This window comes from Gopherus evgoodei, chromosome 8 (assembly GCF_007399415.2).
Source record: "Gopherus evgoodei ecotype Sinaloan lineage chromosome 8, rGopEvg1_v1.p, whole genome shotgun sequence".
Classification (NCBI taxonomy): Eukaryota; Metazoa; Chordata; order Testudines; family Testudinidae; genus Gopherus; species Gopherus evgoodei.
The window spans coordinates 46,236,687-46,264,660 of NC_044329.1; the positions used below are offsets into that span (position 1 = coordinate 46,236,687).

Here is a 27,974-nt window from a genome sequence, read left to right on the forward strand (position 1 = left end):
CCACCTTAGCCAGTCCCTGGGCAGGGAGACCCTGGGCAGCTGGAGGGCGTGAGGGCGCTGGAGTGGGAGGGCACAGAACACCAGCCTGGTGTGGTGGACCAGGAGGCTCGTAACCAGCAATTCCAAAGAGGCGGGAATGATGCAGCCATCTTGGTGGCTGCACAGTTACACTCCATGCAGGGCCCTGGATGGGACAGGTTCAGTTGGGTTGGGGACACAGGCCCAGATCCAGGTTCCTAACTCCCATTGGAATCAGTGGCAATTAGGATCTGGAATCCTTCTGTGGGGCTGGGCCATAGGTAGGGTGCCACGTACAGTTTAAAGGGGAGTCAAGCTGCGACCATGACTGAGCTGTCAGGAGACCTTAGGCTGTTTCCATGCTAAGACCCATAGTGTTTCAGACACAACCAATAGACGCAGGCGCTGCCTCCTTGTGTCGCAGGCCCCTGCTTAGCTGCAGGCTAGGGAGACTTGACAAGCTGGTTCTCCGAGCCGGGATGGACAAATTGGACAGTTTTTTTCCTTCTGGAAAAGTGTCTAGCTTTGTCTTTCTCCAGTGACAATTCCCCAGCTGCTGCCCCTGGATCTCTCCACGTGCCAGAGAACACGCTGGGGAAAGAGCCCCTCTGGCAAACATTCTGCTGGACGAGTTCGAGTTGGGCACCGTGAAGCATGCAGCTTTCATTGGTGTGTCCCACCCCCTGAGGTACCTGACCCTCTGCCAGGTGCTGGGGGAGCTTTTTTTTGGGGTGGAGGGAGAGGGTAACAGGTGCAGACTGGAACCTTCAACGCCCCCCCCGAGCATGGGGTGGGCAGGGTTGGTGACGAGGGAGTTATGGCGAGGGCAGGCCCCATGACGCTTGAGGCAAGCCCTGCAGGGAGATGCAGCACAAGAGACAGAGGTGAGTAGGGGAGCAAGGCCCTGCGGGAAACAGTGATGAGGGAGGCCCCGGGGGCTGTGGGGAAAGGGTGCTCCTGTTTTGTCGTGTTGGCCAGTGTGCTGTGACCTTTGGTTGAGCAATGAGTGAAGCACACACAGTTCGCTCCCCTGATGAGTGTAGGGAGGGACTTTGCCTGTCCCTGCTGCAGGGAATCGATATAAGTGCTGGTGGGGCTGGGGAAGAGACCTCGCTGCTGCTACTTGCCCATCAGCCTGGAGAAAATGTTCCGCCTCTTCAGTCAAACCAGGCGTTGTTTGCAAGTGAAGCGACCGCTGCAGAGACAGGAGTGGCCCCTTCGGCCAGCACACCTCACAGCTGCCACACAGCAGGCCAGGTGAGGGGCAGATTGGAAGCTAGGCCTGAGGGTTGGGACATGGGGCACTTTCCTTCGTCCCTGCTGGGATCATGCTCTGGGAATCCTGGCAAGTCAGTTGGGAATGTGTGTGAATAGCTTTCTGCTGGGGAGTGACCTGACCTGCTGTGCTCTGCACTCCAGTGTGAAGGAGGCTTTGGCACTGCCCAGGAATGGGGATCTGACACAATGGCTATTGGGAGCCACACTGAGGTGGCTCTGTGATCTGAGAGAAGGGGGTGCACTGCACAGCTGGTACTGCATTAGGAGGGGATGTGAGCAGGGTGAGGACAGAACAGTAATACAAAGGGCCCGGGGTTTGACAATAACAGAGTGGAGGAACATAATCCCAAAGCAGGTATGCAGGGGGAGGGAGAGCGCTGGGACTCAGTAAGGGTGGAAGACCTGGGCAGGAGGGTGGCAGCTAACTGGACCCAAGTTTGCAATCTGATTAGGCTGCACATGCAAAGCCACCCTGTCCCACATCAGAGAGGGGGGAGTGCCTCTCTCTGCAGCTGTGGTGCAGCTACATCTGGATGCCCCTCTCCACCGGAAAGAGGAAGATGACAATTTTTGGAAGTATTTCAGAGAAGGGCAGCAACAGGCTGGAGTTGAGGGAAAGCTGCCAAGAACAGATTGTGTACAGCTTGGCTCCAGGGTGATGTGATTTGAATAGTAACGTGGAGCACTCGCTGTACAGAGCACTTTGGGCCTGATGCCAAGCCAGTGAAGACAATGGGAGTTTCTCCATTGCCCATGGCCTATGAATTGATCCCTTTTATACATGAACTAATTAGGGTGTAAACAACAGAGCAGGAGAGGACTAGAGAGCTAGGAGTAGTGGTAGGGAATGTAGCAAAGGCAATGTAATGGGATATCAGGAGAGCCATTAGGCCGTGGAATAACACCCCTAGGAATAGAAGCGAGTCCCCTGAGTTTGGCCATTTAACACGCGACTGGCAAGGGAACTGGAGGGAACAATCCCTCAGCAGCTGAGGGAATGGACTACTCAGAGCTGCAGAAAGGCTCGTTCTTCTCCAAGTAGAGCAGGGGTGGCCAACCTGTGGCCCTGGAGTCACATGCAGCTCTTCAGAAGTTAATATGCGGCTCCTTGTATAGACACCAACTCCGGGGCTGGAGCTACAGGCTCCAACTTTCCAGTGTGCCGGGGGGTGCTCACTGCTCAACTCCTGGCTCTGCCACAGGCCCTGCCCCCATTCTACCCCTCTCCACCCCGTCCCCTGAGCCTGCCAGGCCATCACTCCTCCCCCACCCCAGCCTCCTGCATGCCACAAAACAGCTGATTGGGAGGTGCGGGGAGGGAGGGGGAGATGCTGATTGGCAGCTGGTGGATGGGAGGCACTGGAAGCAGGGTGCAGGAGCTGATGGGGGGCTGCTGACATGTTACTGTGGCTCTTTGGCAATATACATTGGTAAATTCTGGCTCCTTCTCAGGCTCAGGTTGGCCACCTCTGAAGCAGAGTAACAAACAGAGCTGTTAGTAATAAGGTTGCCAATTTTGGTGGGCTGTATTCCCAGAGATTTCATCACATGACATAATCTTTAATTCCTGGAAACTCCAGGCCAATCCGGGAGGGCTGGCAACCCTAGTTAGCTGTGACTGAAAACAAGGGGTGGTTTAGAATAAAACAAACACTGCCTTGGGGGTTGCGGGGACAGGTTCTATGGCATGCAGATTCCCTTCTGCAACATGAATCAAAGCAGCTCTGTGCATGTGTGGAGAGGGGCCCCTGCTGCTGCTTTGCAGACATCTGCAAATGGGGACATCTCTGAGACGGGCTGTGTAGTTAACAGAGTGCTGCCCAGGAGGAGGCTGCTATGCCCTGTCTTGGCTCTCCAGCCTGTGTTGGTGTCATAAACAGATAGTTAAGGGTTAATGTCTCTTTCACCTGTAAAGGGTTAACAAACTGTGAACCTGGAACACCTGACCAGAGGACCAATCAGGAGACAAAATACTTTCAAATCTCGGTTGAGGGAAGCCTTTGTTTGTTTGTTTGTTTGTTTTTGGGGGGGGGGGGTTGCTTTGTTTTCTCTGGGTTCTGAGAGCGACCAGACGTGCAACCAGGTTTCTTTCCAATCTCTCTGATACAGTCTCTTATATGTTCAGAATAGTAAGTACTAGGTAGATAAGGCGATTTTAGTCTTTTGATTGTTTTCTTTGTTTGCAAATGTGTATTTTGCTGGAAGGATTTTAATTTGTATTTGTGCTGGGGGGAGGCTTCTTTCTAGTGTCTATAAGCTGAAAGACTCTGTAACATTTTCCAACTTGATTTTACAGAGGCAATTTTTATTTTTTCTTTCTTTTATTAAAAGCTTTTCTTTTTTAAAAGACCTAATTGATTTTTCCCCTTGTTAAGGCTCAAGGGAATTGAGTCTGTACTCACCAGGGAATTGGTGGGAGAAAGGAGGGAAGGGAGGGGGGAAGGTGGAATTCCTCTGTGTTTTAGAATCAGGGAGCTTGAATCTGTATTACCTCTTGGTGAGGGGAAAAGAGGAGGGGGGAAGGTGACATTCCTCTCTATTTTTAGATTCAAGGAATTTGAATCACAGTGATCTCCTAGTGTACCCAGGGAGGGGAGGATCTGGGAGGAAGAAAGGAAGGGAGGGGGAATGGTTTATTTCCCTTTGTTGTGAGACCCAAGGAGTTTGGGGTCTTGGGATCCCCAGAGAAGGTTTTGGGGGGACCAGAGTGTACCAGGCACTGCAAGCCCTGGTTGGTGGCAGCACTACAAGATCTAAACTGGTAATTAAGCTTAGAGGAATTCATGCTGGTACCCCATCTTTTGGACGCTAAGGTTCGGAGTGGGGGTTATACCATGACAGTTGGGTAAGGATGTGCAGTCAGATATCCCTGCTCGTGAGGGTTCTGCTGTCTCCTTTGGGGTCTGTGTTGGGGTAGCGTGTGTTATATGCTCTCACAGTCTCAGGTGTCTGGTATGGCCTCCGCGGCCCACACTAGGTCTGTGCGTGCACGCATGCAGCTGACTGTGCCCCTGAGAGGTCTGTGATCTCGTCCCACTACATGTCAGAGGATGCTCAGCGTTCTCCTTGTCTTTCAGTTTCTCCACCGTCTCTGTGGAGCACTTGTCTCAGTTGGACTCATGGCCGAAGGATGTGGGCATTCTTGCGCTTGAGGTTTACTTCCCTTCACAGTACGTAGAACAAGTGGAGCTGGAGAAGTATGATGGCGTGGAAGCCGGGAAGTACACCCTGGGCCTGGGCCAGAAGCAGATGGGCTTCTGCTCAGCCCACGAGGACATTAACTCCCTATGCCTGACCGTGGTGCAGCGCCTTGTGGAACGCAGCCGTCTCTCCTGGGACTCCATTGGCCGGCTGGAGGTTGGTACGGAGACCATCATTGACAAGTCCAAGGCCGTCAAGACAGTTCTAATGCAGCTCTTCCAGGACTCGGGGAACACGGACGTTGAAGGCATTGACACCACCAACGCCTGCTATGGAGGCACAGCCTCCCTCTTCAACTCTGTTGACTGGGTGGAGTCCAGCTCCTGGGATGGTAAGTGACATCTAGCTAGCATGGGTGTAGGTGCCACTGCTCTGCCACCCGGGGCCCAGCCAGGTCTGCCAGTGAGAGATGGCCAGTGGCAGTAGGGCGGGGTAATGGCTGTCCCGGCTTCACAGTGGTTGATATGCCAAACTGGTGGCCTTCCAGGCTCTGAACTGAGGCCTCAAGGGCAACAGTGTTAAGAAGATAGTAGGGGTTTGGTTTAGGGTTGCCAGGTGTCTGATTTTCGACCGGAAAGTTGAAAGTCCGGTCGGCGGTGCAGCGGGGCTAAGGCAGGCTCCTTGCGGCTCCCGGAAGTGGTGGCATGTCTGGCCCTTAGGCACAGGGGTGGTGAGGGAGGCTCTGCGCGCTGCTCCCATCCCAAGCACCGGCTACACAGCTGCTGGACATGCCGCTGCTTCTGGGAGCTGCCTGAGGTAAGCGCTGCCCGGCTGTAGCCCATAGCCAACACCCCCTCCTGTACCCGAAACCCCTCATCCCTGGCCCCACTGCAAAACTCATATCCTGAGCCAGAGCACTCACCCCCTCCCCCACACCCCAACCCCCACCTCAGCCTGAAACCACCTCCTGGACCCTGAACCCCTCATTTCTGGCTCCACCCCAAAGCCCGTATCCTCAGCCAGATCCTCACCCCCTCCCACACCCCAACCTCCTCCCCAGCCCTGATCCCCCTCCTGAATCCCAAATCCCTTGTCCCTGGCCCTACCCAGAGCCCACACTCCCAGCCAGAGCCCTCACCCCCTCCCACACCCCAGTGCCCTGCCCCAGCCCAGTGAAAATGAGCACATGAACAAGGGTGGAGGAGAGTGAGCAATGCAGGGAGGGGTGATGGAGTGAGTGGGGGCGGAGCCTTAGAGAAGGGGTGGGGCAGGCCCTCAGGGAATGGGCGGGGCAAGGGTGTTCTGCTTTCTGCCATCAGAAAGTTGGCAACCCTAGTTTGGTTACAAATTGGGCAGTGAGCTCTCTGGGCTGGGTCCTCTGTGCTGGAACTGGTGTTTAAATCAGGCTTGATGCTGTGCCTGGCCTCCCTGTCTGCCTCCCCATGGCTTCCCCTACAGCAGCCTTGCTGGGAGCCCCCTGAGTGGCTGCTGGGCCTTATCTGGTGCAGCTGCCTCAACAGTTCCCCTGCTGGCTATGTGCAGCATCACAGGAAGGAGGAAAGCTGCTCTGACTACTCCATTGCTGCATTGGAGCCACAGGGAGAGCAGGCTGGGAGCTTGGCAGCACCAGGAGCTCTGAGGAGGGAGGCACAGGAGCTAGCTACACTCACTGGGGAATCCTCCTCATGGTCGGGGAATCCCCAGCAGGGTGCTTGCCAGGGGTTTCTGCTCCCTGGGTGCGGAGCAGCTACTATTATGTAAGGACTTGGGGACTGTCTGCAGAGATCAAAGGTCCAACTCCATCTTGCAGAGGGGATGCCGGCCCGGCCTGCAGCCTCAGAGGGTGAACATAGCATAAAAACATAAGAATGGCCATACTGGGTCAGACCAAAGGTCCATCCAGCCCAGTAGTCTGTCTACTGATAGTGGCCAATGCCAGGTGTTCCAGAGGGAGTGAACCTAACAGGTAATGATCAAGTGATCTCTCTCCTGCCATCCATCTCCATAGTCTGACAAACAGAGGCTAGGGACACCATTCCTTACCCATCCTGGCTAATAGCCATGAATGGACTTAACTTCCATGAATTTATCCAGTTCTCTTTTAACACCTGTTATAGTCCTAGCCTTCACAACCTCCTCAGGCAAGGAGTTCCGTGGGTTGACTGTGCAATGTGTGAAGGTGAACTTCCTTTTATTTATTTTAAACCTGATGCCCATTAATTTCATTTGGTGGCCCCTAGTTCTTTTATTTTGGGAACAAGTAAATAACTTTTCCTTATTCATTTTCTCCACACCACTCATGATTTTATATACTTCTATCATATCCCCCCCTTAGTCTCCTCTTTTTCAAGCTGAAAAGTCCTAGCCTCTTTAATCTCTCCTCATATGGGGCCTGTTCCAAACCCCTAATCATTTTAGTTGCCCTTTTCTGAACTTTTTCTAGTGCCAGTATATCTTTTTTGAGATGAGGAGACCACATCTATACGCAGTATTCAAGATCAGGGTTTACCATGGATTTATATAAGGGCAATAAGATATTCTCCTTCTTATTCTCTATCCCCTTTTTAATGATTCCTAACATCCTGTTTGCTCTTTTGACTGCTGCTGCACACTGCATGGATGTCTTCAGAGAACTATCCATGATGACTCCAAGATCTGTTTCCTGACTCATTGTAGCTAAATTAGCCCCCATCATATTGTATGTATAGTTGGGGTTAATTTTTGCAGTGTGCATTACTTTACATTTATCCACATTAAATTTCATTTGCCATTTGGTTGCCCAATCACTTAGTTTTGTGAGATCTTTTTGAAGTTCTTCACAGTCTGCTTTGGTCTTAACTATCTTGAGTAGTTTAGTATCATCTGCAAACTTTGCCACCTCACTTTTTACCCCTTTCTCCAGATCATTTATAAGTTGAATAGGATTGTGCGGTAGGGAACAGCAGGCTCTGGCTTCTGTTGCCGTTAAATCGGGGTCAGATGGAAGCAGGGTTGTTCAGTACACGTTCTGGTTGCTTTAATGCAGAGCACACATCCTGAGCAGTGCAATAGCAGGGGATGGGTCGCTCTGTGCTGGTTGGGGCCACTTGATGTTTTTTAAGTATGTTCAGCCCTCATGCTGAAACAGTTGAGCCCTGTTGTCTCCCATAATGAGGAAAGTGGCCAAGCTCTAGGCAAGCGGCCCGGCCTCTGCAGTCCCAGAACTCCACAGTCCTGTCTCCATATCCTACCGACTGCCCCCTCTGTGTGAGGTTGATGCACATCTGTGAAAGTATGGCAGCAGGCGACATCTGAAACCATGGCAGTTTGGCCACGCCCCTTTCTGCATCAGGGGCTCTGTAAACGTCTGCTTAGCAGATTGTCTGGGACTTTAAAGGTAACTTTCAAAGCTTTCTTCCCCGCCAAAATTGCACTTGTGCCCTTTTCTTGATTTTTAGGATATAAAGATTGCTGGAAAGTGCCAGCTCTGGGCTTCCCTGGTTTGGCTGTAGGACCTCTTGGCTATTTCAGAGGATGTCTGTTGTTCTTTCTCTCAGGGATGTTGCACATTTAGCAAAGGCTTCCTTCCCCCAACATGTGACTCACTGAAGTGAAGTAGATGCTAACAAAAGCAAACAGGAACTAAACCCTTCATCTCACCTTGGGTGCCACTTTCTTGACTCCTGTAATGTCCTGACTGGAGGAGTTGTCTGCCAGCATCCCAGGCTTCCTGGCTAGACCACTCTGAATTTCTAACAAGGAGAACAAACAAGGAGGAAGAAACCTTTTTAAATAAAAACTTAAATGTGTCAGACCCCCTTTATCCATCAGAGCATCTATCCCTCAAAGCAAGGCTGTGGTGGTGAAAAGGGCACATGTTCAATTTTGTTTCCCTTGCAGGTCACAAGGGATTTTTCCACCTTTTGGCACAGGGATAAACAGAGATTTAGACTTGTATGTGATTTTTTTCATGTTTATGCCTAACCAATTCTATGTTCTCATCCTGTCCTAGGACGCTATGCAATGGTGGTCTGTGGTGACATTGCGGTCTATGCCACTGGCAATGCCCGTCCCACGGGAGGGGCAGGAGCTGTAGCGATGCTGGTTGGACCAGAGGCCCCTCTGGTGCTAGAGAGAGGTGGGTACCATTAATACAATGACTTTGTCTTTCCTAGGAGTGTTTGGTGCTTGGCCAGAGCTGGCCAGGTTCTAGGAATAGGCCAGTGTCCGGGGGCAGCTTAGCCGTGGAGACACATGGTCCCAGGTTGTGTGTCTCTGGACATCAATCCTTCCTGAGCCTTGCAGCAATTGGTCTCCTGTGGAATTCATGTTTCAGGATGGGAGAGGGACATGGGGCACTTCATGGCTCTTAATGAGAAGATCAGTAGTGAGTCAGGGCTGTGTTTTTGGTCTGAAGTCAGTGGGAGCTGCTGTGTGCCAAGCACCCCACTCACTTGGGTTAATTCATAAGTAGGCACCTAGGAGCCTAATTTTAGGCTCCTGTTTTTCAAAATCTTGGCCACTAAGTCTGTGTATGAAAAGAAAAGCGTGGAGTACCGAGTCCAAGCTGCTGCAGTCTTCTCCATGCAGAGGCAAAGTGTGCAAAGGAAGCCTTTGTGAAAATAAAATGTAAAAGAGGAAAGAACTTCTCAGGTGCAGTCATCTTACATGCCTGATGTGTGGCTGCTCAGCACTATTTAAACCTCATGGAAAGAGATATTTGGTGTGATGCCCCAGTGTGTCAGTGCCTCCCTTTGGCCAGACAGGGCATTGCACAAAGTCCGCTTGGATCAGCGGGGCGGTCAGTCTGCTCTTCTTCTCTGACTTTCTGTAGTCCTGTTCTGGGATCAAGGGCATTAATTTCCATCCCTCTGAGGTTTACAGACTTCCCCTTATGCTTGGTGGGGGTTAGCTGGGCTTTGTCCTCAAGGGGTCGAGAACCCCCTTTGGCTGATAAGGGGTAGGTGGGGGAACCCAGGCCCACCCACTCTGCTGGGTCCAGCTCAGGGCCCTGAAGTCAGGCAGGCAGAATTAGTCCTCCACAATTCTCCTGCTATGCCCTGAGCTTCTTCCTATCTCCCTTAGGTCTGTCGGTTTCTGCAGCTTGTGGCTCTGGCCATTTTTTCTCTGGGTCATTGTCATTCCGGGGCAGCCTCTCACTAGCTTCCTGGCAGGACCTTCTGTCCCTGGCCTGCTTGCTCCTCTGGCAGCCACCAACTCCTCTGCTTCTCAGCTCTGTTACTTTCCCAGCTGCTGTGAGGCTGCTGATCAAGGATGATCAGCAGTTCCTCCACTAACTCCTTGGCTGCCAAGTCCACATGAGGTCTACACGCTCCATGACATGATGCAACATCTAACATGGTCTTAAAACTCATTGAGAAGAATTGCTGAATTTCCACAGCCATCGTCAGCCTCGTGGTTGGCTAAATAAAGAGAGAATGATTGATGGCCCCGCTTCAGTAATATGTGGTGGCACTCAGCCAAACTATGTGTCAAATATGAACGGGCCTGGCTGCACTGAGGACAGTGTAGCTATGTCACCTTTCACCAGCTGAGACTCTGGCCCTGTGTCTGTGCTTTTCCATCCAGCTAGTATAAGTGTGGTGAAACTTGTGATAAGCACAAGGACTTTCATGGAAACAGAGCACATGGTTTAGGCAACAAAGGATTTTACTAAGAGGCACTAAATTTGCAAAAACAGATAGGGTTTTTTTGGAAGATCTTGACAAATTACAGACTGTGGATACAACTGTCCCCGGCCCAGTACGCATGTGGCTTGACCTAATTAACAACAAAGGACTGGAAGTATACAAGAGATATAAAATAAATAAAAAGATCCAGAGAAGCTGAGATCTTTCCATAATCTGGCCAACATGACTGATCCAGGAACAGGCTGCTTTAGCTGTGCCCATTCCCAAGATTCAACTGTGTTTCGGATCAAACACGCCTTTTCCCTGACATTTAGCAAATGGAGCAGGCACTACAAAGCCCTCTGTCGTACCTGTTACTGGTCAAACTGGGATGAGTCATACAAGAAAACAGAGCAATCTAACAGTATGGATATCAGACTCCTGCTGCCTGTGCACAGCTCAGGAAGGTTCCTAGCCGCAGGCCCGAAGCAGGCAGCGCAATGCTATATGAACCAGGTCCACCCAGAGGATTCAGGGGGCTTGGGGCAGGGCCAGGTCTTCGGCAGTGGGTCTCTCTCGGAGGGAAGGACCCGCCACCAAATTGCCACCGAAGAATGAAGTGGTGGCAGTAGAGCAACCTAAGTGCCACCAATCGCGGCTTTTTTTTTTCCCCATCACTTGCCATGCTTGCACTCACCAGGCGGTGCCCACTGCCGAAGTGCTGCCAAAAACCTGGAGCGGCTTGTGGGGCCTCTGTGGGGCCCAGGGTCTGGGGCAATTTGCCCCACTTGCCCCCCCCCCCCTGGGCAGCCCTGATATGAACTCAGACTGATGTTGATCTGTGCGAGACCCACTGCCAGCAAACAATACATGTCCTTGTCAGCGATGTAGCCCCAGAGACCACCTGTGTCACAGATACCAGGTTGGGTGGGAGCACTGGTGTCACAGACTCACAGGTCGTACCCACTCTTGGCCCTGTAAAGTTCCTGGGAGGAACCCCCTTCAGTGTGACAGCCCTTCTCAGGGGTCCACTCTCTCTTGGGGGTTAAGCCCCTCCACCTCCTGGAACCGCACCTCTCTGAGCCTTAGCATGCCTGACTCTCACTGTGGGCCCCCTCAGGAAGTCCACTCTCTCCTGAGAAACCCCCCGGCCAGGCCTCCACTCCCAGAGGGAATAATGCAACCCTGTTCTCTAGACTGGAGAGACTCTCAGCCAATGTAAAACAGAAGGGTTTATTGAGCATCTGAACACAACATAGGAAACTCTCAGGGCCTGCAGGCCTGGCCTCCCTCAGCACAGTACATCTAAGTCTTCCCTGCATCCAGGTGGGCTCTGCCTGCTCTCTCCCTCCAGTCCCAAGCCCTCGTGCTTTCCAGCTGGGCATCCAATATCACTGGCTCCCAAGCCCTGCCTCTGTCCTGTGTCTTCTGTTGTGGTAAACAGGGTTGCCTGGGTCTTCTCTCCTCTCAGCCATCCTTTGTTCCCCATTGGCTGGAACTGGCTGATCAGGTCACCAGGATCTTCTCTCTGCAGCCCATTGTCCTTCCACTGGCCAGAACTGGTTGTGATTCCCGAGCTGGGCCTCCTGGTCACCAGTCGCTGGGGTATCCTTTCTCTCGGCCATTGGCTTGGGTCCCAAGTTCCGTCGCTTGTCCTCTGTAACAACAAACTCCCTCTCCCATCACCTCGTTAAATCAGTAACACCTAGGGAAACTGAGTCCCATCCCCTCTGCATGCAAACCATTGAAACCCAAGAAAATCCCCCACTTCATCACAGCTGGCTCACTGTCTCTCCCAGCCTGTCTCAGGGCCAGGAACCAGGTGGCACTTCATTTGTCTTCTCTGCAAAGGTCAACGAGGTGCCTCTGATGAAAGGCTTCAGATGACCTTGTCTTACCTGATGCTAGAACCAGGAGCTAATGCTAACCTAGAGCTCACGCTCACAGACAGACTATGGGTTCACTATGCTGACCCTTGTCGGCAATGATGGTGCATGCCCCAGACTTGGTGGCCTGGGGGACATTTGCATCGGAGGCCTTTTCAGCACGCATGTTAAAGCCTAAAGTCCTTACTTGCCGCCATAGGATCTCACAAGCCGTCTCTGGTCCAACCCACACAGTGGGTCACCCCCGGGTCTCTGGAGTCAGTTCACTGCTGATCACATCACAGCCTAGTTGCTGGCTGGGCTGGGCCTTCACCTCCGTCAGGCAGCGACCTGGGAGCTGTGAGAGCTCTGACAAGGAATGTGAGCCTGACCTGATCACACAGCCTCTTAGACGCTATCGAATTCCAGCACAGCCGCCTGCCCAGCACAGAATGGGGAGTCAACGAACTAGTGAATTGTCATCCTGATACTTCTGCCTTGACTTCTGACACACTGTCTCCCATAGGCGCTGACTCTGTGGGTGCTCCTCGGCTGGAGCACTCACGGGGAAAAATTGATGGGTGCTCTGCACTCACCGGCAGCTCCCCACCCCTCAACCCAGCTCACCTCCGCCGCCTCCCCTGAGCGTGCCATGTGCCAGCTTTTTCCCTCTAGCTCCCAGCGCTTGCACTGAGAAACAGCTGTTTCACATGGCTGGGAGTGAGGAGGGAGGAGGGGGAACGCAGCATGCTCATGGAAGAAGCGGGGCTGGGGTGGGGATTTGGGGAAGGGGTCCAATAGGGGCAAGAGGGGGCACAGTTGGAGTGGGGACTTTGGGGAAGGGGTTGGAATGGGGGCAGGGCAGGGGCGGGGAAAGGGTGGAGTTGAGGCAGGGGCAGGGAGCGTGAGTTCCTACCAGCGCTGGGGAAAATTGGCGTCTATGTTGTCCCCCCATCCCTGTGTCCCCTCCATCTCCATCACCCAGCTGTTCTCCACTCTGAGCTGGATGTGGGGTCAGAAACTCAAGTTTGGATGGCAGAAAATGGAGGCTGAAGCAGATTGACACACACAACTGCTCCAGGTCTAAGCTGAGGCTTTATTACATGCTCCGAACTGTCCTATCTGCCTCCATAGTAGCTGCCCTAAGGAGCTGTCCAGAGTGGTAAACAGCTTTCCCAATCCTGAGGGCCTACAGCCCGCACCAGAGCCCAGCACCAAGGGCTGCAAGGAACCATCATCTTGCTGTGCTGAAAGGTTAATGCCTGTTCAGGAAGGCTTCAAAACAGGGGCCTCTCTGCCTGTACCCAGCCACCAGCAGCCCATTCCTGAAGTTCAGCACATTCACTCCTTAGGGAAGACTGGAAACCCTACAGCAGCTTGAATCCACCCAGGCCCTTCCTGGCTAGTGCAGGAGAGTCCTGAGCAAACAGCCTCATTCAGGGAAGGAATCTTCCCTTCCCCACTTCAAACACACAACTATCCAACCAGCACTGAAGAAACCTTCCCTGGACACATCGGTTCTAGCTGAGCACTATCTAGTATCAGTTTCCCACTCCTGAGCAAGCTCGCAGTCACTAGCCAAAGGACAACTACATGCCCATCTAACTGAAGCTAATATTCCAGGCCTGGCACAATCTGGATTTGGGGCAGGATATGGACCTGAAACTGCTTCAGTTGCATTGCTGGATGAACTCCTGCTGTCAGTGGATACAGGGCAGACATCCAATCTCAGCCTCCTGGGTCTCTCTGCATTCCCCACGGAGAGTTATGAGATGCAGCTGTCCTGCCTATGGGAGGTGATGGGTCCAGGGAGTGCACTAAAATGGTTTAAATCCATCTGGTAGGGACACACTCAAGGGGCAGTGATAGAAAACTGCACTGCTGCCTCTGAACTCATCGCTGGTGGAGTCCCTGGTCCTAGTCAGCATCTACATGCAGCCCCTAGGGGAACTGGTAAGAGGACATAGACTCAAGGACAGCGATATGCAGATGACACACCTCTCTACCTCTCCTTCACCACGTACAATCACACCATTACCATCAGGATGGCCAGTGGCAGCCAGAAGAAGCACTTTGAGGAGTTTGCAGCCATGGTCAGTTCAGTCCATAGCTTAGGAACCTCCTGAATTCCTCGCTGACGCTGAGCTCTCATGTGGCAGTGTCCATGAGTAACACTTTCTGCTACCTCCAGCTGGCTGGGGGTCTCTGCCCCACCCTGGCAGATGACCTGGCCTCAGCTGAACACAACTTCGTCACCTCTCGGCTGGGCTGCAGCAGTGTGGTATACCTGGCCATGAAACTGGCAGCACTTAGCTCAAGTTTCCTAATTTAGCATGGGGCAGCACATCTCCTCAGCAACATGGGATGCCATGGGCCCAGCAAAACCATCCTCTGCCCCCTATGCCAGCTTCCGATAGAATATTGAGTTCACTGCCTCAGTGCTTACCTTCCAGGTGCTCAATCCCTGCCTCGGCCCAGGTCATCTAAGAGGGACTAAAGTTCCAGGATGACGACTCAACAACTTTGCACCTCAGGCACAATGGACCTCTCTACTATAAGGGAAAAGCTTGTGTGTGTGTGTGTGTGTGTGTGTGTGTGTGTGTGTGTGTGTGTGTGTGTGTGTGTGTGTGTGTGAGACTGAGCTTTCTTGAGGTCTGGGCTGGAATGAACTCCCCTAGGAATGCAGAACCATCCCAACCTTCACCACCTTCCTTTCTCAGTGCCCAGCACATTTCTTTGATCTGCCTTCTCTGTTATAAGCACAGAGCAGCATGTACATATTTATATAAAAGCACTCCAAGCGCTCTGCCACACAGAATTTCCCCTCTAGAGGGAGGCTAAGAGAAAGTGGACCACACATGCCAGATGTTAGTCATGTTGCGTTATGAATTACTGGAAGGTGCTCAGATACTACACAGACAGGGGTGATACAGGAATCTACCTACCTTCCCAGTATATCCAGAGAAGGTTCTCTTCATAGAAAAGATCTCAGATATGAAGGCTATAGGATGAGGTCAGAGCAGGAAGAGGAGGTGGAAAAGTGGCTCATGAAATGAATGAATTTTGTGAAATTTATGAGGTGAAATTTTTTTTGTAAAGAGCTGTGGTGGGTTTTGGCTAAGAGGTTCGTTGCAGGTGGGGGGCTGGTATGGAGAGGATTTGAGGTTCTGTTCCCCTGCTGTCTCCAACACACAGTGGTGAGTCTGTTTTCTCTCCTCCAAGGTGTTCGGGGAACCCACATGGAACATGTATATGATTTCTACAAACCAGACCTTGCTTCAGAGTATCCCATGGTGGATGGGAAACTCTCTATCCAGTGCTATTTCCGGGCCCTGGATCAATGCTATTCTGTCTACCGCAAGAAAATCCAGAGCCAGTGGCAGAAAGGTACAGAGCCTACGAGTGAAGTGGGAAATCTCGTGTGTGCCATAGGTTAGACAAACACCTGTCAGGGATGGTCTAGGTTTCCTTGGTCCTGTCTCAGTGCAGGGGGTTGGACTAGATGGTCACTTCCAGCTGGACATTTCTATTATTCTGTGTCAGAAGGGGTACCTGCTCCTCTGCCTCTGTGGGACTCACAATCTGTTTCTCTGCCCCTCTTTGTTGTGTCTGTCTACCCCACCCCAACCCAGGTTGTAGGGCCTGTGGATTTCTGGGTAAGAGGACAGAAGGGCCATAGACTGGAGGGGGCCAAGAGTGATGGGAATGCAGTGGTGGGGATAGGAGGTGGAGACACCAGAAGTCCATGAACCTGTAATTGGTTGGCCTCTGACCTGGCTGGTAGACAAAGTGGTGAGAGAACCGTTGGAAAGAGGCTGGTTAATGCGGTGTCAGGGGCCAGGTGTGGCTGGGTGATAAGACAGGCAGCACATGTTGAAATGGTGGGTGCTGTTTCCTCCATCTGAGGAGAGTTTAAATCCTTTTAAAACCCGGGTTTCCCTGCTGTGACCCATCCAGGGCTCTGTGCCTGGGGGGCTTGCAGGTGGCAGCATGCCAGAGCCATGAGGGCGTTCCCAATTGGAGGAAGGCGTGAGCTCCTGGCTGCGTGGGCACGTGCTGAATAGCCATTGTAACCAACCCGCTGCCCCAGAACTGCCAGGCTGAGCCCAGGCAGCGACAGCCAGGTCTGCAGCACCCGTGGTTTGCTGGATCGAGAGAGCCCTTCCAGCTCCAGGGGCCAGTCCCTTTTCAAGGTAGCTCCTGTGCAGGAAGGGTGAGACTCTGCACCAGAGAGCTATGAGGGACTCTCCTGCCCTAGTTTAGCAGAGGGTGAATATATCTCCCCATATTGTCCCCATTTCTGGCATCCGTGGGGTTGTTGGTGTCTCCTTATGCAGCATGGGAAGGCTGTAGGTCTCTTCCCCACCCACCCATCCCATTGCCCTGTGTGGGGTAGATCTATGGGTCTTTGCCTTCAGTGCCTGCTGCAAGTGCTGCGGCTTTCTGTGCAGAGTGGAGTTGATGGGTCTCTAATGGGTGTCTTCCGTCTCCTGTTCTGCTGCAGTGGGGGTGGACAAACCTTTTACCCTGGAAGACTTCCAGTTCATGATCTTCCACACGCCCTTCTGCAAACTGGTGCAGAAGTCTGTGGGGCGAATGATGCTCAACGACTTCCTAGCAGCTCCCAACCCCGACACGCAGAGCGGCCTCTACAAAGGGCTGCAGGCCTTCAGGTGGGTGAGCGCTATGGAATAGGAGTGGCCTCTGCCAGGGGTGTGAGAATCCCTGAGCTGCCAACATCCGTGGAGGGACAATTCTGTTAGTGGGGCTGCAGGAAATTGGAGCAGGGTCCACACATCTGTGGCACATCCCCCATAGGGACTCTGCAGAGACAGATGCTTTTTCAATGTCTGTTGATAACGATATCCAGCTTTTAGTTAGCACTTGTCTTCTGCAGAGCAGTTCAGCAGTATTCTCCCAATTTTACAGATGGGAAAAGTGAGGCTCCAAAAGGGAAAGTGACTTAACCAGCAGGCCAGTGGCAGGGCCAGGAATAGAACCCAGTACTCTGAGTTCCAGTCTCATGTTCCAGCTACTAGACCACACTAGGAGCATCTTGGTGGGGCCTGTTTTTTCCTTGGAGCGCTGTGGATGCTCAGGGAGAGGTTATTGTGGGAGGATGTTTGGGATGAGTGTGTGATTTCATTAGCAAGGGTGCTAGGTGATGGGAATGCGAAGGGTGTACTGGCAGGGTGGTGGGCATCAGGGTACGTGTTACCCCTCTGGCAGGGGCTGATGCATTATGGCAGGCAGCATTTTGGTGTGAGGGTCTGCTTGGTTCTGTAAGCTGTGGAGGCTGGTACATGGAGGGTGGGGCTGGGGCAAGGTCACATGAGAGCTGCAGGCATTCAGAGGGGGGTGAGCCCTCTAGCAGGGGATGCCTGTGGTCAGGCGGAACATGGCTCTCTGCTGTTTGCTGTGTCAAGGTTTTGGGGAGCACTGAGTGCATTTTGGCCACTATGGGTGTGACCACAGAGCCAGAGTCAGTGGACAGGAATGTAGCAGCAGCACTGAGAGATCACCATTCATGGACCAGGACCCCACTGTGCCACGTGCCGCACAGACACGGAATAAAGAGCTGTTCCAAAGAGTTTCCAGTCTAAGTATGAGACAAAGGACAAGAGGCAGACACAGTCAGGGGAGCGGAAGGAGACAGTGAGACGGTGATGGTCAGTGTGGCGGGCAGGGGTCTCAGCACTCCAACTGCCTAGCCACGCCAGGTGTTTTGCAGGCATCGTGGCAAATTGGCTGGATCGCAAACAGGACTAATGATTCTTTGGGAGGTGCTTCTCTACTGAGAGACGAGGATTGTTATTGAAGAGCTAAGGATTGTTGTTTGCCGGGGAAGCAACGGTAGCAACTCAGTAATGAAGCCTGAGCAGAGCTGTGCACTGAAAGCATGGATTCAACCTTTTCATTATGTATGAAAATAAAGCAGTTCCTCCCATCCCTGGAGCAGCTGCTCTCTGAGAGCTGAATGAACTTTCAGAGAATTTACAAGGCACTCTATTAGTTTAAGAATCACATTTCTTAAAGGAGGTATTTTTAATTTTATACCAGACTTTTTTGCCCCTAATAATCTCAGTAACAGAAGAACACCGACTCTTCAAATTTCCCTTGGAGTTTAAATGCCCTGGAATCTAGTGCACAGGCTCCAGTGTATAGACTTTAAGGCCAGGAGGGACAATGGTGATCATTTAGTCTGATCTTCTGCACGTGGCAGGCCACAGAACCTCGCCCACCCGCTCATGTAACAGACCTCTAGCCTCTGGCTGAGTTACTGAAGTTCTCAAATCATGGTTTAAAGACTTCAGGTTATAGGGAATCCACTATTTACACTAGTTTAAACATGCAAGAGACCCGTGACCCACGCTGCAGAGGAAGGCAAATAATTGGATTCATGATCATTTCCCCCCATCATTCTTCATAACTGAAGGTTTCTCCTTCCGCAGAGGCTGAAGGTAGGGTGACCAGGTAGCAAGTGTGAAAAATCAGGATGGGAGGTGGGAAATGGGCAACTATATAAGACAAAGCCCCAAATATCGGAACTGTCCCTATAAAATTGGGATATCTGGTCACCCTAGTTGAAGGTTAGAGGTCTACTAGAGAAGTCCATGAACTGCCCTTTTTCAAAATGTCTGCTATCTCCTACTGTCCTCAGTAGGACTGAAGTGCCTCCAATGCCTCACATCCTGGGGGAGCGCCATCTTCCCTGAGTGCCGCTATAGTTTCAGTCCTATTGAGAACAATGGGAGGTGGGAGCCATTTTGAAATGGGGCAAATTCTTTCTGACAGTCTTTCAGTTATGAAAAATAGGGGCAAAACATGGCCATCAATCTAAATAGCTTTTCAAAAACTGCCCATTGCACCAGCTCTTTTCAACAGAGAGGTCAGATTTTGGGGGTGGGAACTAGGGTGTTTGTGTGTTTGTGCAGGGTATGTATATGTGCAGCTGAGACACCCCAATCCCACATAAGGGATGCCAAAAATGGAAAAAACCAACAATATGGCTTTTAAAGAGACAGGTGGGGGATGTGATATCTTTTGGAAGCTGGTCCAATAAACGATATGACTTCACCACCTTGTCTCTCTAATATCCCGGGACCGACACAGCTAGAAGGACACTACATGCCTTTTAAAATCAGTTTAACCTTAGATATCTGAGTCAATAAACATGAAAAAGTCTCAATCATACTTGTGTGATCTCACAGTTCAGGGCAATTACACCCGTATTCCCCTTCTGTGGTCCAGCCAGGGCACCCATTCTCAGGCTTCTTGCTCCCCAGCTGTCACCTCTCCGGCATGGAGACGTGTTTCTCTCCCTCCTGACTGGAGTCTTTTCTGACTGCACCATTCCCTGCTTACACTGTGAATCCCCTAGCAAGCCAGATGGCCTAAGCACACCTGCTTTGTTTGTCTTCTCAGAGGTTCTGAACAGTGTAATTGTTCACAGCTGAGTTACTGCCTACCTTTTTCTAAGCAAGCACATTTATTATTAAGATAAAAGTGTTACAGAGAAAACATTGCAAACAATAAAGGAACCTACACTCAAGCTAATAAGCTCACCAGAGATCACCCCCTGTCTCTACCAAGGATCCTACCAGGCAAACAGTCATTCAAGCCCCTCCAAGTGGCTTCTCTGTGGTTATAAGTCCATAACCACCTTGGCTGAAAACAAGCCCACCGGTGAGTGCCTCTTTTATCCAACTGGGGCCTCTCATCTTGTCCTTCTATAACAGGTGATCTGCAGACAGTGGGTTACTTCTGAGGGCACAGTTAAGAGAGGGGCCAGAGATGAGAAGTTGCCTCCCTCCACAAGTATTTCCTGGGAAACCTACTCAACTAAAAGTTCAGCCTTGTCTGGCCCATTGTTTCAAAGAGTCCCTTGAAGATCAGAACGCTGCCAGGGTTTGCATTAGTCCCGGCTCCCTCCTAGAGATGTTCCAGACAATCCTCCAGGAATACATGAATATTTGCATTTTTAATACAGTGAACTCCTAAAATGCTTCAACGCAACTCAGTCAAGCTTGGCTAGGATATGTAGGTAATTGCCACATGTGTCACCTACGGTTCTTGTATTGCCAGCACGGGGCCGAGTTAAGGTTTTTGCTGACGCAGAGAGATTTCGTTCCGCTGTTAAAAAAACACTTTCAGGTGCAGCCTGTGTCCAAGGGATCACTGTCTGGGGAGAGGCCAAGACGGGGCAGAGTTCAGGCTGCATTTCCAGACCGTAATGTGTTTGGATTTGTTTGACTTTACCCTTCCCTCTGAATTTCCTGGGTTTGGGAGAATGCCACCATCCCAACTGCATTTCACCCCAAGTGATGGGTCTGCACTCCCAGCCTTGATGGAATTGTTTGCTGTCTGGGAGCTGTACTAGTGCTACGGCAGGTGAGATTTCCCATGGGGCCATGACCACGTGGGGCATAGAGGTGTCCCTAGAGAGCCGGTGGGCGTTTGCAGTGGCTCAGATTTCCATGGGGGGATGGTAGCTGTTTGGTAAATGACAATTCTGTGTCGGGGTATTGAGGTTTCTCTAATGCCAGCTGCAGGCGTCTCCCCAGATAACAGTGAATGCTCCTTGCTGCTCTGCATCCCTACTGAGTGAACGGCATGAGGCTGTCCAGGTCGTTGTCTGACAAAGGCATGATGAGCGTCATGTCGCCCAGCTCGATTGTTAAAAATGAAAGCACAAAGCGGGTATGGGAGCAGCAGCTGTTTGAGGGGCTCAAGGCTTTCTAGCCGGACTCTGGTGAGTGTGAGATTTCGCTAGCTGGAGCCATGGTCCATCAGGCAGGTGAGATTCTCTTCCGGGGGCTGTGACTGTCCAGGAAGGGAAGCAATTCCCCAGTAGGGACTGTGCAAATTCAAGCAGGGTGCAATATGAGTAGACAGGGCTGCAGGACTTCAGGCCGGCGGCACTTCCCTAGCAGATATTTGCAGAGCTGCCAGCCATTGACCCTTGCTGCTATCCATATGGCTCGCTGTGGGGAGATGGATTGCCAGAGGGGATTCGTGCTGGGCAGCTGGTGCATTTTCCCAGCGCAGTTGGTCCTCCTGGCTGGTTAACCCACCAGTGAACCTCCTCCTCCCTCTTCCCAGGGGGGTGAAGCTGGAAGACACCTACTCCGACAAGGATGTGGAGAAGGCCTTTCAGAAAGCTAGCCTGGAAATGTTCAGCCAGAAAACCAAGCCCTCGCTGCTCCTCTCCTCTCGCAACGGCAACATGTACACCCCATCCATGTATGGCTGCCTCGCCTCCCTCCTCGCACAGTGAGTGCCAGCTCCAAGCACCCCTTTCCACCAAGCCCTGCCCCACCCCTGTGTGCCCAGGCCTTGGGACTCCCACAGTCCAGCAGAGAACAAGTCAGGGGATTGGGCACAAAGCTGACTTCCAGTTGGCATCTGAGCCTGCAGCCTTTGTGCTGAGCAGTAGTTACTCCTCATCTAAAGGGCCTTTCTCAGTTACTGAGCCACGATGGGGGCAGTCTGACAGAAGAGCTGTGATTTTTCCAGGACTAGTCTCTGCCTGAGGTTCCATTTTTTAAAAAAAACTGGATCAAAAATGACTTAGCCACTTGGGTACCAAAGCTCTGTGCATGTGTGTGCATGTGAGTGGTTGGGCTTGTGTGTGCACATGTGGATGTATTTGTGTGCGTGAGTGGGCATTTGTGTGGTGTGTGTGTGTGTGTGTGTGTGTGCATGAGCATGTGTGCATGTGCACCTAAGTGGGTGGCTGCATGTGTGTGCATGCATGCAAGCAGGCAGGTGTGTGTGTGTGTGAGCATGTGTGCATGTTTGAGAGCAGCGGGGGGGTGTATGCTCAGTCGTGCATGTGTGTGCATGGGCACATGGTTGAGTGGGTATGTGTGTGTATGAGGGGGGTGTAGCCTTTGCCATTATAAAATATTTGTTCTTACAACCTTCTGCTGACCCACAGTTACTCCCCAGCAGGAGGGCTCGGCATGAGAAGGGGGCACATTCCAGGTTGCACAGTGACCTTTTCTCTGCCATTATCTGTCTGTGGGTTTTTCCCTTTCAGTGCTTCACTTTGCAACATTAAAAGTCTTTTTATTTCATTCCATGCATAGAGTTGCCTTTTCACCAAACCCAGTGTGTGTTAGAGGCAGAGGGGAAAGAAAAGACTCAGCCGCTCTCGGGGTGGGGTAGACCCTGCTCCTGCAGGTGGGCCCTCGTGCACTCCAAGGATGATAGTGCTAACTGTGCTTTGCAGAGCCTACCTGTGCCTGTCCCTTAGTACACACTCTTCCCCACAACTCCTAGTTCTGCCCAAGACACAGCAGCATCCCCTGGTCTCCCTGCTCTCAGCAGGGACTGCCATGCACACTAATGCTCCATGTGTGCTGCTCATCTAGCCACTGGTTTTCCTGTCACACCCATCACCAGGGTATCTTGGCTCCTGGTGCATGCTCTCCCCGCTGCTGTCTCGAGGCATGTCTGAACTTGATCCTTCTAGGCCCCACGTGAGGGAGCCTGCTGGTATGGAAAGCCTGGAGACAGTTTCTCCCCGCAATAGCTGGAGATCTGATGTCCGGGCTGCTCAGACGCAGGTGATGCTCCCTTACCTCACTAGTCATCACCAAATCAGCCCGCAGTGGTGCCCACTCGCAACTTCAAACCCTGCTTCTGTTCCTCACCTGGACCCCACAGACCTTAACCCCCGCAACAGAAGCAGGAGGCAAAACTCTCCTGCCTGCTTCCTGGGGTTGCCTGCTGTCATGCAGGGGGATTGTTTCTATTTCAGGGAGGTACAGCCTAGGTTCAGCCCGGGGGCCATTTCTGGTTGCCCCCCACTGATTTAAAATAAAATCTCTGATTTCCAGCATGTCCCAGGTCAGAGTAGCTCACCTACAGCCCACACACTGCCCCTGGGGCATCAGTTTGCCAGGTCGTGTAGGTAGCTCCCAGGATTTGGGACCTCTGGCCTTTAGCACAGACATTCTCCACTGACAGCTTGGTTTGAATTGCCACAGATACTCTGCTCAGCAGCTAGCTGGCTCCAGGATTGGGGCATTCTCCTATGGCTCGGGGTTGGCTGCAAGCTTGTTTTCCATGCGCGTCTCGCAGGATGCTGCCCCGGGTGAGTCCCTTCCTATTCGCTCCCCTCGCTCGTCAGCCATCGGATGCCTTAGGTGGCAGTGATGGCTGTGGAGGCTCATCCTGCCTGCTCTGGCCTGGGGATGAGGCTTCACTTCCCATCCCAGCCCTCATTCTGGGGAGCTCCTGAGCCCCCAGCCCAGGCATGGTTGTAAATATCCTGAGTACAGGAGCAGACAGTGCAGGGTGCGGGGTGGAGAGTGGGCCTGGACAACCCCCCCCGGAGCTGTGTACTGGCTGCAAAGACCAGACTCTGCTGCTGCTGGGGTTAGCAGAGGGAGTCTGAGGGTTGTTGCTTGGAGGTTCCATGTTGAACAGGTTTTGGGGGGTTGCCTTCCAGTGAGTGGTAGTAAAGGGGGACCCTGGAACTGCCACAGCAAACTCGACCAAGGATGCAGCCAGTCTTGACTGTGACAGCGGCCAGCACCCGCTGCTCCAGAGGCAGGTGCATGAACCCGGGGCAAGGGGGGGCAGTTAGGGGGTTGCTTGCCCATATGGTGTGTGTCTGTGAGTTTATTCTGAGCCCCTCAGTGGCTGACTGAGATTGGAATGTAACCTGAATCACAGTGTGACTGCAGAAAGCCCTAGGGACACTGTCCGTGCTGGACTCCCACCCTCATCCTGAGCTGGGTGCTGAGATTGGAACTCAGGCCACCATACAGTGGGGTGAGGTGAGATTCATTAGGGATTCTTTGTTGGCTTCTGAATGGCTTTGCCCACCTGGGGAAGGAGGCAGATGGTGTACAGGGCCTGTGGTGACAGCCTTGGCCTGCAGGGGGAATTACCTGGACACCAGTCTCCTGCAGGGGAGCTACGACCTGATGGGGCAGTGTTCATTGGTTAAGGATCCCTTGGGCACCCTCAGCTTCCCTGGCCCTGACTGGCCCTCTCTCTCACCAGGCTTTCTCTTTGCCAGGTTCCCCCCTGGATAAGCTGGTCTCCAGCCTCTCCGACCTGCAGACTCGCCTGGATGCTCGAAAGCGTGTCCCCCCAGAGGAGTTTGCAGAGATCATGAAGCAGAGAGAGGAAAGCCATCACCTGGGTGAGGGAGCACAGTCAGAGGGCCCAGCGGCCAGCTGCAGCCAGCAATCTGGTGCTGACACCTCAGTGGGGCTGGACTTCCTAATGTTGGGTCCCTAAATCCACGTGTAGGCACCTCAGAAAGAGGCCTGATTTTCAGTCATGCTGAGCACCTCCAGCTCCTCTCAAAGAGGGGGGTGGGAGTGGAGGAGGGTGCGGATCGGGCCCATGACCCCTGTCCATGGCAACTATTACTGGGAAGCCCTTGCTGCTGCTTGGGGGTGGTGAATCCAAGTGGAGTCTGCATGGTGGCCAGCCAGGAAACAACACTGCAGGTCAGTGAGCTGGGGCAGCTGGAAGTCACTGGCAGACAATACACATGGAACCACACATGGTCCCCTCTAGGGACATGCCTGAAAACTCTTGGAGTACCAGGAAACAGGGCCGACTCTAGGTTTTTTGCTGCCTCAAGCAAAAAAAAATTTTGGCTGCTCCCCACGCCAGCCCTGGGCTCTCCCCCCACCAGCACCCTCCACTACCCACAGTCACTGCCACCCCAGCCCTGGGCTCTCTCTCCCCCCCCACCCACACCCCCTGCTGCCCAGCCCTGGGATCTCCCCTCGCACCCCCTGCCACCCCAGCCCTGGGCTCCCCCAACCAGTGCTGACTCTGCCCGCTCCCCCCTTGCGTTCAGTCGGTCCGGTGCTGGCAAGGTCAGGTAAGCAGCGGGACTCCTGGCCTGCACCTCTGCCCAAGGTCCTTTCAGCCAGGGCTCTCACCTCCAGGGTCGGCTGGGACCCGGGAGGGCAGAGCTGGGGGACCGCCCCGGCAGGGGCTGAGGAGCTGGGGCAGGGTAGCCCCGGAGGGAGCCGAGCCCCAGAGAGTGGGACGCAGGCCCCACAGGGCAGCGCACCTCCTTCTATGGTCCTGGTGCTGCTGCTGCTCCTGGCCACGCTGCTGCAGTCCCTGGGCAACTCGGGCTGCTTTGCCCAGCTCCAGCTGTGGTGCTGGGGGGCAGCCGCCCTGCAGCACCTGCAGGCGGCTCCGTGTGCCCCATGGGTGGCCCCCAGCCTGTGTGCCCTCTACTTGGAGCCTGCCCTGCCCAGCCACAAGGTACGGCACTGCTCCCCTACAGCGTGAACCACAGCGGCCCCAGGGAGCCCCCGTGCACTGCCAGGGCCAGCTCTAGGCTTTTGCCGCCTGAATTGGGGCTGGGGGAAAGATGTCCGGAATGCCACCCCTGAAAATGTGCTGCCCCAAGCACGTGCTTGGTTTGCTGGTGCCTAGAGCCGGTTCTGCCAGGAAAAGGGCAGGTGTCTCTTTGCCCAGCCTGGCATCTGATTCCGTGTCCCCGGCACGCTGGAGAAATTCCTGCTGATATCCTAATTCTGCAGTAGACATTGGTCCCCTTGTTAAACCACCGTGAACAGCTGGAAACATACATCCCCTCATTAATTACCTGGCAATGCTCCCTTACCACTGGCCCTTCTTCTTTTGATTCTGTACAAACTAAGTCCAGGGAAGCAAGGTCTCTTCTGCCCTGGGTACCCTTCTTCCCTGCTGGGGGAGCATGGGACTCCCACCTCTCCCACAGCCACTGAGTGGAGGTGCTGGCCAAGGCTCTGGAGGATCATTTGGGGCCCTCACCTGCTGGGAGCCCCACTGAGTTCAGATGTGCTGCGTCCATCACCTAGTGTCTGTGCTGGAGAGCTGGCTGGCTGGAGCTTTCTGGAGCCAGTCTGGCCAGGCAAGAGCGCCTTCCAGCTCCCCAGTAGTGTATTTTCAGGCAACGGGGGCCAGCAGCTGGAGCCAAGGCCTGGAAGTCAGAAGACCTGGCGGCTGTTCCCAGTTGTAGCTTTCAGATCACCTCATCCCAGCCAGGGCTGCGCTGGGAGCCTGCAGGGAGATCCAGACCTCAGGGTGACACTTCCAGCAGCTGTCCCTCTCCCTGTGGCAATGCTGCCAGGTTGCTTACAGCCCCAGCGCAAGGGGATCCTGCCCCACAGCTGCAGCACCCATGCTTCAATCCCATTCCTCTCTGCAGTGAACCACACTCCCCAGGGCTCTAAGGACGACCTGTTCCCTGGCACCTGGTACCTGGAGCGAGTTGATGACAAACATCGTCGGCAATATGCCAGGAGGCAACTCTAGTGGGGACAGGCTGCCAGGTAAGTCTAAATCCTCCTTGGAGGCCTGGTGATCACAAGGCAAGCAAAGGCAGATGGGTGAGTGGAGTTGTTGCTGACACAAAGTGCCTGAGGGGGGCAACAGCGGGATTCGTTGCCCGGTGTACTTTGCGCCAATAAACACACGAGGGTGGAGAAGCAAACAAAGTTTATTTGAGATCTCAAAGCGGTGCAAGGAGACTGATGCCTCAAATCAAGCACACCTACACAAGCGGCTTTTCCCTTTTTATAAGTTTTTTTTTCTCTTTCTTATTTCTCCCCCCCCCCTTCCTCCCCCTGTAGCAGTTACGTAAGCACAGGTGCATTAAGTAATCTTGGCCGTGGCAGCTCGTTAGTAAGTTTTCCTTCTGCAAGTTATCTTGTCCTTCTGCTAAAGGTGCACAGGCCTTATCACTACGGCTTTAGACCAGTTTGAGCTGTGCTGCAACTGATAACTTACTGTTACACATTTAATTTCACAGCTGCTAGCTTTCTAGATCAAGTAGAGTTCAACATGGAGGAGCTTTGGTTCACTGAGGCCTAGATTTATGCCTAGTAACACCAACAGAGTGGAGGAACAAGGGATCAAGGCAGTACTTGGAGGGACTTCCTTTCTGAGTCCATTTCTCCTGGGACATGGGAAGAACAGGAACTCTGGAGATTTCCACAAGGCAAGGATGGTTGCAGTGGGAACTGGGAAGGTCTGGGACCACCCAGCAGCTGGGTGCTCATCAGAACATTAGTGGCCAGAGCCAGCGGCTTCTGAGGAAGGTGTAAGAACCTAACAACAGGCAGAGGTGATGTAATCTCCCCACCATACTGGGTCTCATCTTGGTCTCCAGCAGTTGGAGACCGGCTTACCCCCTGAGACAGGAGGTTTGGTCTCCCTTCCCAAATGTTTGCCATTGCTGGTGATACATCTGGATACCCTTGATAGCCAGATAAAGGTCTAGTCCCTCTTAAAAGTCCTGTGAAATCCTTGCAAGATGCAGAAAGGGACTGGCCCTTGGTCAGTCTGGGCTCTTCTAGTTCTTCTTGCTCATTTCACATGTTCTTGCATGTGTGTTAACACCTCTCTGTCTTCACCTGCTCTTTGAGGGCAGGTCCACCTGCTGCCTTACTCAGTGCTAGGGACCCAGCAGCTGCTGCCAGCATAGAGCCTGAGTTTCTCACTCAGCAATGTGCAACTGTCCTAAATCTGGGGAGGACTTAGCAGGGGGAAAATGCCCTTGGAGAGAGGCTCACAAAGGGGAGCTGAGCGAATTTGGGAATTTCCATCTCTACCTTTGGTTTGGTTTGGTCCTGAAATGGGACAAAAGGTTGAAATTTCCCATGGAACAGCAAGGTCTAAACATTGCGTTTTAGTGTTACTGAACAAAGCAAAACTTTTCAACATTCCCCACAGCAAAATGCTTCATTCTGAGTCATTTCAACATTAAACTATATTTCCTTACAGTGGCGCATTGCCTTGTGGGGGGTTACTTGTCCTCACTGGGGGCTAGGCTCCCTAATCAGATTACATCTCCCACAATGCACCCAGTCATGTGACTCCCATGAGCCACCACGCAGCTTGGTTAGTGTGAAATTCATGCCTTATGGGAGATGTAGTGCTCCGGCAGCCCAGCCTATGGGAGAGAAAGGGGCCAGAGCTGCCACTCCCATAAGGCAATGTGCCACGATATGTAAATACAGTTTGATGTTTTATTGAACTGCTACAAAACTAAACATTTTGGGTCAGTTCAAAACTGAAATATTCTGAT

General features: G+C 52.7%; 1 protein-coding gene across 1 annotated transcript in view; it reads left to right on the forward strand.

Annotated features, from left to right (window-relative positions):
* The first annotated feature begins 1,162 nt into the window (after nucleotides 1-1,162).
* HMGCS2 (3-hydroxy-3-methylglutaryl-CoA synthase 2) overlaps nucleotides 1,163-27,974 on the forward strand; it is a 31,430-nt gene continuing 4,618 nt past the window's right edge. Inside the window, exons 1-9 of the mRNA XM_030573865.1 lie at nucleotides 1,163-1,275; nucleotides 4,374-4,828; nucleotides 8,429-8,554; nucleotides 15,134-15,298; nucleotides 16,416-16,584; nucleotides 21,014-21,184; nucleotides 22,906-23,012; nucleotides 23,946-24,071; nucleotides 26,094-26,217. Of these exons, the coding sequence (XP_030429725.1) occupies nucleotides 1,163-1,275; nucleotides 4,374-4,828; nucleotides 8,429-8,554; nucleotides 15,134-15,298; nucleotides 16,416-16,584; nucleotides 21,014-21,184; nucleotides 22,906-23,012; nucleotides 23,946-24,071; nucleotides 26,094-26,200 (1,539 nt within the window). The 3' untranslated portion in view covers nucleotides 26,201-26,217. The remainder of the gene's footprint in view (nucleotides 1,276-4,373; nucleotides 4,829-8,428; nucleotides 8,555-15,133; nucleotides 15,299-16,415; nucleotides 16,585-21,013; nucleotides 21,185-22,905; nucleotides 23,013-23,945; nucleotides 24,072-26,093; nucleotides 26,218-27,974) is intronic.